General features: G+C 42.4%; 1 protein-coding gene across 1 annotated transcript in view; it reads right to left on the reverse strand.

Moving 5' to 3' along the window:
• dock10 (dedicator of cytokinesis 10) overlaps positions 1–12,962 on the reverse strand; it is a gene marked incomplete at its 5' end in the record, with an annotated part of 161,514 nt that overhangs the window by 101,633 nt on the left and 46,919 nt on the right. Inside the window, 7 exons of the mRNA XM_080731698.1 lie at positions 169–327; positions 809–892; positions 1,466–1,551; positions 4,492–4,678; positions 5,490–5,624; positions 7,131–7,280; positions 8,349–8,421. Of these exons, the coding sequence (XP_080587824.1) occupies positions 169–327; positions 809–892; positions 1,466–1,551; positions 4,492–4,678; positions 5,490–5,624; positions 7,131–7,280; positions 8,349–8,421 (874 nt within the window). The remainder of the gene's footprint in view (positions 1–168; positions 328–808; positions 893–1,465; positions 1,552–4,491; positions 4,679–5,489; positions 5,625–7,130; positions 7,281–8,348; positions 8,422–12,962) is intronic.

Raw genomic sequence — 12,962 nt, forward strand, 5'->3', positions numbered from 1 at the left:
TCGCGATCATGCCTAGTAGATAGAAGAAAGTCCAAAAAGAACTTTCAAAAATGACCAAAACTAGGCGGCGTCAAACAACGGGAATAACTCGGGAAACTCGGGAGTGGGCCGCAAATGAGTTAAATACTAAAGCTAAAACATGGTGTTAGAATCATCGCTGGTGCTCACGTTGGTGACGGGTCCCGTGTCCGTCTCGCTGATGCAGCCCTGCAGGGAGAGGCTGAAGGATCGACAGTTGACCATCAACCTTCTGCCCAACTTCTCCTCGAAGGGACGCACCGACACGCTGTCTCCCAGGGGGTAGTCTCCCCGCGGACTCCTCAGGACCTGGAGGGGGCGACAACGTGCACACATGGTGTTTAAAGGGGTACTGTCACCTAAAGGGGTACTCTCACTTTAAAAAGCCATCTTAAAATATGAGTTGATATTTTTATGATGTCATTGTGGGAATGCACAATTATAAGCCAGTCAGATTAATTGACTGTACTTAGACTACTAACTGTACTGGTCAACTGTTGTTGGGGGGCGAGGGGCAGATTACACTGTGACATGCGTTTCAGACTGTTTCAGACTGTTTTCAGAGATACCACTCCTATACTATTATAATTTCGAGGCATGTCAGCGGGCCTTTAAGGAACACATACGGTATGCGCACACGCACACACATTATTATGTGCACTGGCATGTACGTAGTACGCACACACGCACACGCACACACACACACACACACACACACACACACACACACACACACACACACACACACACACACACACACACACACACACACACACACGTGTATACATACTGGGGTGTCAGGATCAAGGGAGAACAGGTTCAACCTCTCTTCTCTCCTGGCAGCGCGAACACCCTCCTCTGTCTCAGAAATATACTGTAACAGGACATAAAATGTTTTCCTTTCATGGTTAGTTAGGTGTGACTTATGGAGGCTAGTAGTGTTGCTAAAGAATTTTTCGGCTCATTGTGTCAAAAAATACATATTCAGCCACTTGCACGCATGCCCCCAACCACTGAAATCAAACTCGCTAAATTGGCTAAAACAATAGAAAGAAGTAAATTAAAACAATACTCATCTTTTCTTTTCTCTTATTACAATCTAAAATATGAACCCTTTTTGTAAAAAAACTAAGTTGTCCTTTAAAGGGGTAGTTCACCCCATTTTTTTCCCTATTGATTACTCACCCCATGGACACTTTAGTTCAATAATTTTTTTTGGTTAGACAAAACATGTATTACAATAAATGTACCCCCATTGATTTGGGTCCCCTTCCGGAATCAATGAGGGTACGTTTACTATAATCAAATTATTGTCTTAGGACTCAAGACTCCATGGGGTGAGTAATCAATAGAGTAATTTTTTGGGGTGAACTACTCCTTTCAGTCATAGTAAGCGTTAAGTGAAGCAGTGAACAGTGAAATAAAGAAGGGATGCCACAGTGCCAACCTTGGCCATCTCTGGATTGATGCCATTTTCTGCCGTCTCTTCGTTCTCGTGTAAACATCCGTCGCTCAACGACAGGTCAAACACGTCTGGAGGAAGAACAGAATACTGCTGTCAGAACTTCTAGCCAGGAACATACGTTATTGTTTAGTAGGCTATGAGAAACGGCACATCATGTCTCCGGCTGTGTGTCTGTGTACGCTTTTTTACGGTCTATGGGTTTGCCGCTCTGACATCACGCTCTGACATCACTGTGATGTCAGGGGAACCACAGTCACAGAATCCCTTTTATGCCCATATATGGAGATCCATGATGTCATCAATATTAAGCCCATATCTAACAGGACATCGGCCACATGTGACACTAACAGAATCCATATATGGCCAAGACAGGTGGCCAAGACAGCCCATATCTGTGTGGCTTGTTCTACAGACAGGGATCTCCATATATGGGTACCAGGGGTCTCCATATATGGGTAACTGGTCGGATATAGCTGGTCCGATATACATCACTGGCCAGATGGCCAATACATGGCGTGACCTTGCTTGTCGCCCTTAGGCGTCTTACTGGTAGTTTTATTTACAAGTGATAAACCGCAGCGTTGCTTGCATGAACGGGAATGTTTATTTAGGTGCCCATTACCGCCCCAATAGGTCAAAGGTGACATATCTTTGTCAAAAGGTCAAACACTAAAGTGCACGATAATAATAATAATTCAGGCAGATCTTTCCGTCTCCCGTCTCAGACGTTAACAGGATGACACCTCTACCGTTCACACACACAACAGACCATACGAGCTGCTTGGAACATAACTCATGCACGCCCGGAGCGCTCTCCCCCCACGGGCCGCCGCAAGTGAATTAAAAGCCTCATTAGCATCGCCACTTGCCCCTGAACCTGATTTACAAGCGTGTAAACGGAGCGCGCTTCCCGCGACGTCTGAACTTATTACATCAACTCCGTCACTTCTGACTGGGACTCGCTTCTCCTCCGTGAGCGCGCTGTCTGTCTGCGTTACGCAATATTATTCCATTTAGGCCCGAACGCAAATGTGTGTCGCTTTAGATTTGAACCACTTTAGCCATTATTTTATGCTTTAACTATTAAAAAATAGCAGATATACAAGCTCACAGCGCGGCACCGAGTGCCGCGCTGCGAGCTTGTAGATCTGCTATTTTTGAAAAATCGTGAAACAATTTTGTGCAAGTCTTTGAATATTTTTGACGCGATTCTATTAATGTCTTCTAAATCCTTCTTCTAAATCAGTGGTTCTCAAACCTTTTCACGTCAAGGACCCCCAAAATTACATGTGTTTGGCTGCGGACCCCCCACCCCAAAATATATTGTTCCAGGGACCACCCAGAAGCAAATATTTGAGTTACAAATGTTTGCTTTTAAAAAGATATATTCAAAGACTAAAATCCCGATTTTTTAAAAATAGCAGATCTACAAGCTCGCAGCGCGGCACTCGGTGCCGCGCTGTGAGCTTGTATATCTGCTATTTTTCAATAGCTAAAGCATCAAATAATTCGAGGCCTACATGGGTTATATAGGCTGTAATTCCCCCGTCTGTCCCGGCTCGGCGTACAGTACATCCTTGCACATGCGGTTTTAGAGTTATGGGTTGAACTCCGGCGCTCCGCCGCTCCCCAGCTATTAGCGTGAGGCGGGGTCCGCGGCTAATGTCAAGACCCATTTCCTGGTTTTAATGTCCACGGATCAAGCCACCACCCAGTAGTAATTCTCCCTGTAGGAGCCAACGCAGCAGGACAGAGAGCTTACCGCAGCGAGAAGAAAATATGAAATACGCAATGTCTATTGATACAGAGAATGATGTAATTTATTTCTTAATGGTCCTGTATTTATTATAGTAATCTAGTGGGTTTATTAATAAAGGGGAATTATAGGCTGCATAAGGCTGACCTTATAGTATGCCGTGATGCAAGCAGCACAGCTGCAGATAATAAAACTAATGGTGGGTGTGTTTAGATTTAGTTTGGTTAGTTGGCACACCTCAATTTAACGCAGCCATTATTCATTTTATTAGCAGCAGCTATACGTTGCTTACGGTGCACTCTAAGGTTAGCCTGCCATGTTTAACCCTTCAGTGGTTTTTGACCTTGTACAGGAAAACAAACCACAAAATCGTCCTCGGGTTTCAGCCACGGTCCACCTTTAATAACCCATTTAGGCATGGAATTATTTTATACTTTAGATATTGAAAAATAGCACAAAAAAATAGCAGATATACAAGCTTGTAGATCTGCTATTTTGTATTTTATTTTTATCATGAAAATCTTTGCAAATCTTTGAATATATTTTTCAACAAATACTTTTGTAACTCAAATCTCTGCTTCTGGGGGGTCCCTGGAACAACATATTTTACATACCAAATACATGTAATTCTGGGGGTCCTTGACATGAAAAAGTTTGAGAACCACTGATTTAGAAGAAGGGTTTAGGAGACATTTATAGAATAATTGTGTAAAAAATATTCAAAGACTTGCACAAATGTTCACGATTTTTCAAAACTGTCTAAATGGGATAAACGAGTCTGTGTTGTTCACTTTACTTCCTCTACTTTATCTCAGCTAACGCTTTCCATGCACTTCTCTCTCGTCACTCAAATTCCCACGTTTGATATTTTTCAGGGATCATCACCATGTTTTCAGGAGTCATCACCATGCTGGCTTGTGTATTTTTGTTATTTAAATTTTTTAGCCTTGGACATGCAAATAAGCGGACAATAATATTACCAGAAACACTTAAAGGGCAAGCCCTGAATGACCATTACAGGTCTGTAACTCTGAGAGGAACCAAATGGACCTGTGGTCCTTAAAAAAAGAAAAAAAGAAAAAAGGTTTGAGAAACCACTGTCCTAGTGGACTCCTAATGTGCCATAATGTCATAGTAAATCAGTGTCATACATATTCAGAAGAAAACCTGGAGACTGACATTCTAAATTTAGTTTTTCATTTCATCATAATGTTCTTATTTTGATCATAAGACCCCATCCTCAGTCTCTCACCCTGGCGGTGGTCAGTGAGGTCCAGGCTCTTGCGGTCCGGGGCGGGCCCGTCGTGGGGGCTGATCTGCAGGATGCGGGTCAGGGTGCTGATCCACTCCTCCATGTCCTGCTCGCTCTCCGCCGCCAGGACGAAGTACGTCACCTCGTTCATCTTCAGCTCGAACGCATGCTTCCTCAGACGATTATTCTATGGATGGTTAGGGCGATAGGCAGGGCGGAGGTGGAGATGTAAGAGAGAGTAGAATGCCAATGTTCAATGTAAAGTCGATAGCCAACGTTGAGAAAAGTTATTCTATGACGCTCCGAGACAAAAGCCACTCAGAAGTAGGGATGGAGCTTGTTAATTGATATTGATAATGAGCTCCTTATCGATCCTGCTTATCGAGCCAGGCTTTTATGGAGCCCACTATTGAGCGTTTTCTGATATGTTGTGGAAAGACGTGAGATGACAAATTCTGAACAGATCTGGTATCTTTTTTTTATTGGCCAGTTGTTGTGACTGTGAGTTTGTCTATGAAGATGACAATTGACAAAAGTAACATATATTATCATTAAATATCATTAAAACAATCCATTATTAGTGTGCAATAAGCGTTAAATGTTAAATTGTTTAAACATAACGTCATGGGCCGATATGCTCGATAACAAGCTTGATAAGCCCAAAGCTTATTGATAACGGGTACTCAATACATTACTCAGAAGCACGTAGTGCTCTGAAATAGGCATGGAGAAGGCATATGATTTTACTCAACAGAAAAAGACTACTGCATAAACATAGCTAATATTGATAACAGGGTTTTAAACTAGCAGTTGTAGTTGTGAAATGAATGAATATAGAGCAACTACATGGCTTATTTCTTACCTAAAGTGGATACATCATTTAAAAATCACACCAGTGTGAACTGAGCGGTGGAGGCTGCATGTGTGTGTGTGTGTGTGTGTGTGTGTGTGTGTGTGTGTGTGCGTGCGTGCGTGCGTGCGTGCGTGCGTGTGCCCACCTGCACTACACCAGTGCACGAGTCCAGGAAAATGCAGCCTTTGGGCTCCTTGGAGATCTTCTCATCCTTGTAGAAGTTCATGATGTAGGAGTTGTCAGTCAACTGTGTCAACTGGAAATACCTCCTCTTAAACGACTGAAACACACACAATAGTACAGATCATTATGGACAAGATATGGACATGATATTACACAGTTGAAATCCTCAGTGTTAATTTCACTCTAGGCGTTGACAGATGTAATAATGGATTGCATTTTTATAGCGCTTTTCCAAGTGCTTAAAATGCTTTACAATGGTCCATTCATTCATACATTAGAATTACAGATGTAATCAATGGAACCGTAAGAGCCTTGGATGTATATAATATATTAGGGCTGGGATCTGATTAAAATTTTTAATCTAATTAATTACAGTCTCTGTGATTAATTAATCGCAATTAATTGCATTTTAATCGCACATCGATATTTGACCTGAGAAGCACTTTTTTTCAAGTAAAACACATTTTGTTGTACGAGTGATTCAACGAGTGAGTTTTTTAAATCTAAATTTCGCATCCACTGGGCCAACCAAAGCGCTCTGATCGGCTACTTCTCCCTTTGCGTTTGTTGTCTCTTCTTGGTTGGTGCATTGCTATGATCGGTATGCCCGAAACTGAAGGTTCTGTGGTACAAAAACTAAGTGCGATTAAAATGCGTTGTTTTTAATCACATTCATTTTCTGTAATAAATTAATCGCAATTAATCAGTTAAAGTCCCAGCCCTAATATATATATATATATATATATATTTATTCAGTGTATTTCTCCACTATGGTGATTTTTTTACATCCTGATAAGCTCACATCTGAAAACAATGTGATTTAGACTCAAAATCAGTCCTGTTTTCATAGACAGTGAGCAGTCTGGCTAGAGATAATTAACGAACATCAGAGCCCTGAGGCCCGAACCACACAGAAGACACAGAAAGAAAGAAAGAAAGTGGCATTTTGAGGAACAACGTGTAATGTAAAGAGGAAAAACGCAAAGGATGGCAACAGTGAATGAATGGCGGGACACAGCTAACAAAATAAGACATTGAGATATCAAACAGGGCAACCAGACAATAGTACGTGTCCGGTATTTATTTGCAACCACACTTGCCATTTTCAATTGCATCTTTCTAGTTTATTCTATTATGAGATGGCCAAAATAGGGACGCATGGAGTTCATGTGCTTAAAGGGATACTTCAACTTCATACTTCAAATGACTTGATTATTGACCCCAAGGAGACTTGAATTCATTGATATGTTTTTAGTTTTTGTCACATTCCTAAGCCAATAATTTGAGGAAATTGTTTGTATATAGATCAAAGCAGGCTTTTTGTGTCTCCATAGGGAACCACTGCTGGTCATCAACAATTATTGTCTTAAGAATGTGCCAAAAACTAAAAGAAATACATAGGGCGATTAAAAGATTCTTGGGTGAACAATCCCTTTAAGGTGCAAACCTCAAACAGAAAACAAACACACCAACATCAAATCTTTCTGATTATGTATTTATGCCAACAACAAAAAATGAAAGCGAAACAGAGCAGCAGACAGACAGATGCACACATTGACATGTGGAGAGCAGAGCAGCGTGCGTCTCAGTCTCACTTCCTCACCCGCACAGTGATGCTATTGTTGACGGTGCTGTTGAAGTTCCCTTTGTACAGCCAGCCCGACCGAAACACGCCGAGACCCCCTCCTCCTCCCCCTCCTCCTCCGCCTGCACCTCCCCCACCACCCTTGGACGAGGACAGGGAGGTGGTGTCCTGGAGAAACGAGAGAATCAAGAATGAGGAGCGTTCATTACAAGCAGTGAAATGCTGGCGGGGACCTGTAGGCTTGTCACAATTATTACATAATCGTCTAATCGCAATTATTTGACATAATCGCAATTATTTTGTCATAATTGTCATAATCGTTTCCATGTTGAGAAATGTTCATGTATTTTCAAACATTAAAAAAAGAAATAGAGGAAATAGCAGATCTACAAGCTCACAACGTGTCACGATGTGACGCGTTGTGAGCTTGTAGATCGGCTATCAATGTTCTTTTTTAAGTATAAAGTTGTCAACTATGTCGGTCATGTCATTGTATATTTAGGTTATGTGTCATATCTGCCATGTGCAACTTCAAAGCCTACAAGCCAAACAGAAATGTAATTGTCAACGACAAAAACACAATTAAATTGTTATAATTAAAATGTAAAATCTCATATCGTGACAGCCCTAGAGACGTGTAACATGTGCCGCAAAGACTGTGTTCACACAATAACATGATTGATATACAACTAGATTATAATAGTGATATTATTAACGTGTAATGATGACATAATGGATGAACAGAATTAATTATGAAGTCATTTTAAAATGTCTGTTTGGGTTCAGAGATAATGTGTGATGAGCATTTATCATAATGTTTTATGTTATTAAAACGTCAGACGTCATTTTATCGGTCAAGTCAACTCCAATGGTCAATAGCAAAACTAGCCAATCTAAAAGCTCACAACGTTCGAGTTGTGTTGTGAGCTTGTCTATTTGCCTAATTTTGGTAGAATGTTTGCGTATTATCATTCACAATAGAGATGGCGGTGCATCTGGTGTCCAATAAGGCAGGTTGGGGTCTTCAAAATAAGTCCGCCTCCAACCACTGCAGATGTGTTAGTTATTAACAAACTCTAACATACGGATTGGTTAAAATATCCTTTTTAGTCATTCGAATATGTCCCGGACAGTAGCTTTAAGAACTCGCAAGGCATACTAGTCCTAATGTGGATGTGTAGCATATGAGGCCATTTGTGTATGAAAAAAAAATTGTAACAAAAAAAGATGACTGACATCGTCCTTATCCACGTCTTCATGATCGATCTCAAACGAATGTGACGGCAGCTTCTCTGCTTTGAACAGCTTCCTGCAAGGCAATGAGAAATCAGGCACAGAGAGAGAGAGAGAGAGAGAGAGAGAGAGAGAGAGAGAGAGAGAGAGAGAGAGAGAGAGAGAGGGGGATTTCTTAGATTGATTTAATGCAAGGGTCTTCAACAGGGGGACACAACACAAATTAACATGAATCCAAAATACACTGATGATTGTGCTGTCAAACGATGAAACTATATGGAATCTATGAAAAGGTTGGGGGACCCTGACTCCTGCTTCATCTCTCGCTCAACTAAGGAGTCCTTGGCCCGAAAACGTTGAAGACCCCTGTGTCTTAGATTGATTCAATGCACTCTGTCTGACCGATGCAAATTACCCCACTCCATCCATCTTGTTCTGTCAAGAAACAACAATAGGGAGTCCTCGATACAGGCGCGCCCCACTGGTTTCACTGGTCGACATGTCTTTCTTTGTCTGAGAACAGGATAAATTGTCTTTGTGGATGTGCTATGACCTGCAGACAGCTAACACTGTAAAAACCCTTTGCGTTCATTAGACTCTGAGAGCAGGGGCGACACAAGGGGGGGGGGGAGTGGGACTGAGTTACTAGGGCCCAAGGTGGAGGGGCCTTCATTATTTTATACTTTAGCTATTGAAAAATAGCAGATATACAAGCTCACAGCGCGGCAACGAGTGCCGTGCTGCGAGCTTGTAGATCTGCTATTTTTTTGTGAAAATCTGTGCAAATCTTTGGATAACATTTTTAAGTGAACATTTGTAACTCAAATGTTGCTTCTGGGCAGTCCCTGGAACTAAATATTATGAGATGGGGGTCCGTAGCCAAATACATGTAATTTTGGGGATCCTTCACATGAAAAGGTTTGAGCACCACTGACATAGAAACATAGTTTTTTTTTTTAAACCTAGAAGGATTTGAAATATTCAAAGACTTGCACAATGTTCACGATTTTTCAAAAATAGCAGATCTACAAGCTCGCAGCGCGGCACTCGGTGCCGTGCGGGGAGCTTGTATATCTGCTATTTTTCAATAGTTAAAGCACAAAATAACGCGTAATAACACGTTCCCAATCTAAATGGGTTAAACCCCCTCCCCCAATGAAGAACATTCATGGGGGGCCCTCAGTGAATCCTTGTACCCAGGGCCCAGCATTTGGTGAGACACCCCTGTCTGAGAGTGAACAAAACGGACCCAAAAGGGTCCCATTTCTTCTCTCTCAGAGTTAAACCAGCTCTCAGGAGTTCACTGTGCAGTCCGCGGGTTTGCTGAGGCTAGCTGAAACCGTCCTCCAGCTAAACAAGTCACAAAAATCGTAAATGTTTGTCTGACAAAATCTATTAAGGGGAAGAACGGTTTAGAAACGTTGTGCTATGTGTGGGCTGACCACCGGACGCAGGAATGCTAAAGGCTGGCATTCCGCGCTGAAGCAAACACCACGCAAACACACTGTCTGCGACTGATCACACATGGTTTCTGGATCTTTTTTTAGCTAGATGTTACATCAAACTGACTCTGGCCTGTGAAAGGTGCATGTTCATTAAAACACTCAACTCACAATTTAGGCATTTAGTAGACGCTCTTAATCCAGAACGACTTACATCAATACAATAAGCAAGATAATAAGCAAGATAATACGTCAATACTTCAACAACAACACAACAAATGCATAGGAATATCAATCTAGAAAACAATAACGTAGGTAGTCCATGCACCTAATCAGTAAAAACTTGTAAACATAAAAAGCTATCTAGCTTTCATGTATGGTCATTGAGGGTATGCTATGGGCTTAAGTGGAGTCTGAAGAGGTGAGTCTTCAGACCACCGCAGAAGCTAGGGAGTGAGTCTGTTGTTCTAAGTGCAGCAGGGAGTTTATTCCACAGTTTTGGGGATAGGAGGCCGAATTAGCCAGTAGCCATGACCCTCCCAAAAAGCTTTTGTCCAATGCTAGCTTAGAATAACTTCCTGCTTGCCAAGGTTTGCCTTGGCAACAGCCTTGGCAAGCTGCCGGTTGCTAAGCTAGCATTGGACAAAAGCTTTTAGGGGAGGGGCATAGCTACTGGCTAATTGTCTAGGACGAGTGGATTTTTGTCCTGGGGTTTTTAGCGAGGGTTCTGACAGCATCCCTGTATAGCTGATCTGAGTACAGTTGGGGTTGTAGCTTAACTTGACCCATTAAGACCTGAGGCCGCGATTCTACAAACGTATGCCTTCTAAATCAGTAGTTCTCACACTTTCAAGATGTTCAAAAATGTTCAAAAATAGCAGATGTACAAGATCCTAGCGTGGCACGAAGTGATGCGCCGTGAGCTTATATATCTGCTAGTTTTGAATAGCCAATGCTTAAATTGAAAATGACACAGATACTTTCCCTGTTTTAATGGGTTAATACAAAAAAGTATAGCAATATATATAGAATCTGTGCGTCAGTTCGGTTTTCAAAAGTAAGCTATACAAGATAAATGGCCTAAACAGTAACTAACAGTACAGTAACTAATTATTGTGTTCAGTACAAATTGCAACCACTCTATTATATAGACCAGGCTCCATTTTCTTTACTTCTCTCAGAATAAAGTGAACACTAAGGATTTTTACTCTGCAGCTTTATAACCAGCTCAGTGGTCTTGTGGTTAGAGTGTCCGCGCTGAGACTGGGAGGTTGGGGTTCGATCGCCAATCGGGTCATAACAAAGACTCTGAAAAATGGGACCCGTGTCTCCCTGCTTGTCACTCAGCATCAAGGGTTGGATTGGGCGTCCATGCGACATACTAGCGTCATGTCCAGGGGGTGAACTGGTACATCAAGCTGCCTCACACTACAGAAACAGTAGATAGGCTCCTGCCACATGGCTCTGCAAGGCTTACTTACTTTATAACTTAGCCTGAGTTCAGAGGTCATGTGAACTGCCTGAGAGAACCTCACTATGGAAGGGGTTTAGTTTAGTCCCAGTGAGAGAGAACCTCACTATGGAAGAGACGTGCAGAGAGTGTTAGAGAGGCAGGGGCTGACATTTCTAAAAGGGCCTTTTGGTGGAAATATTGAAAAAAAGTCGACCTCCAAACTTGGGAGGTCGGCTATTTGGGAGGTCGGCTATTTTCGGTGCGGGGTACCACACCGAACTAAGCATAATCAAGTCATTACTGGAGATGTGGCGTAACGGCATGGATTTCTACACAGAGAGGGCAATTCTTTCAACATAAGATGCTGCATTCATGTTCAGGAGAGTTTGGACGAGGCAATTACCTTGAATGCTGCCTTCAGGTATGGCATGGAAAGAAGTAAAAACTGCATTCATGGTCTGGAGTGGGCACTTTTTACAGAAGTATAAAAGGGCAGGGGGCTCAAGCCCCTTTGATGTCTATGAGTGCACGTGCCTGGAAGGCAGTAGTCCCAGTGAGAGAGGAGGGACATTCCTGTGGCTGAAAGTTCATGGCATCACTGTTGTCAGCCTCCAGCCTCCCAGTCAGGGGCTTACAGTATGAACACACAGGTTGCCTGACTAACTGAATCGATGACTGACTGACTGACGGATTGACTGACGCACTGAATTGATGACTGACTGACTAACTGACCGACCTGACAGTCTGTCTGTCCGACTGAACGTCCATCCATCCGACTGACTGATTGAACGAGACAGTCCCAAAGGGCCATTTTATAACAGGGTCCATTTTTTTGTTTTCGATGCACTCATAAGCGCTTGTGAAATAATTAAGATAGCATTTTCTAAAACGAGTACAACTTGCGTGAGAGCCTGTGCTTCCCCTGCCCCCCTCCTTCCACCCTCCCTCCCTCCCTCAAGGGAGAGCACAATGAAAATAAGCCTCGGTCGCTTTATCGTGTTATCCTGTCTCACGATGACGCTCACTGCTTATTTAGTTTCCTCAGCTGTGGTGATTGACTGACTCGATGACTGACTCAATCAACCAATCAATCAATCAAAAACAAACACAATTGATTAGTGAGGAGAAGATTGAGATGTGAGATCCAGGACTCATCCAGAACATCTGTCAGAGAGGAAGGAAGGAATGGCCTCTGGGTAAACTTCTTTCTCACTCAGCAGTCAGCACCATGTTGTTCTTATTAATGACCTCCCGGAACCACCGCTGGCTGCCATGTCTGCTTATTTTAAGCTACATTGGGGTTGTTTTTCTGAAAGGTTGCTTGTAAATATTGGTAGTAGGTGGGACGCACGCACGCACGCACGCACGCACGCACGCGCGCAAGCTTGTTTCTAAAGTGCAGTTAATCATGGGCCTGTTTCCTAATGTTGTCTAAACCAGTGAGCTCTCAAACATATTCATGGCAAGGACCCCCAGATTCATATGTATTTGTCCACAGACCCCTCCCCAACATATTTTGTGCCAGAGACTCCCCCCCCCCCAAAAAAAAATAATACAAGATTTGTAGGCTATAGTTAAAATGTTTCAATAATTATTTTCTTAATTAAAAGTATCAAAATGTACTTGAGTAACAGTACAAAAAGGAATCAAAATGTACTTAATAAAGTACCGAGAGTACTCATTATGCAGAATGTCCCAATGTCCAAAGTTTTGCAATATAGA

Source organism: Nannobrachium achirus, assembly GCF_963921795.1.
Source record: "Nannobrachium achirus genome assembly, chromosome: 8".
Lineage (NCBI taxonomy): Eukaryota > Metazoa > Chordata > Actinopteri > Myctophiformes > Myctophidae > Nannobrachium > Nannobrachium achirus.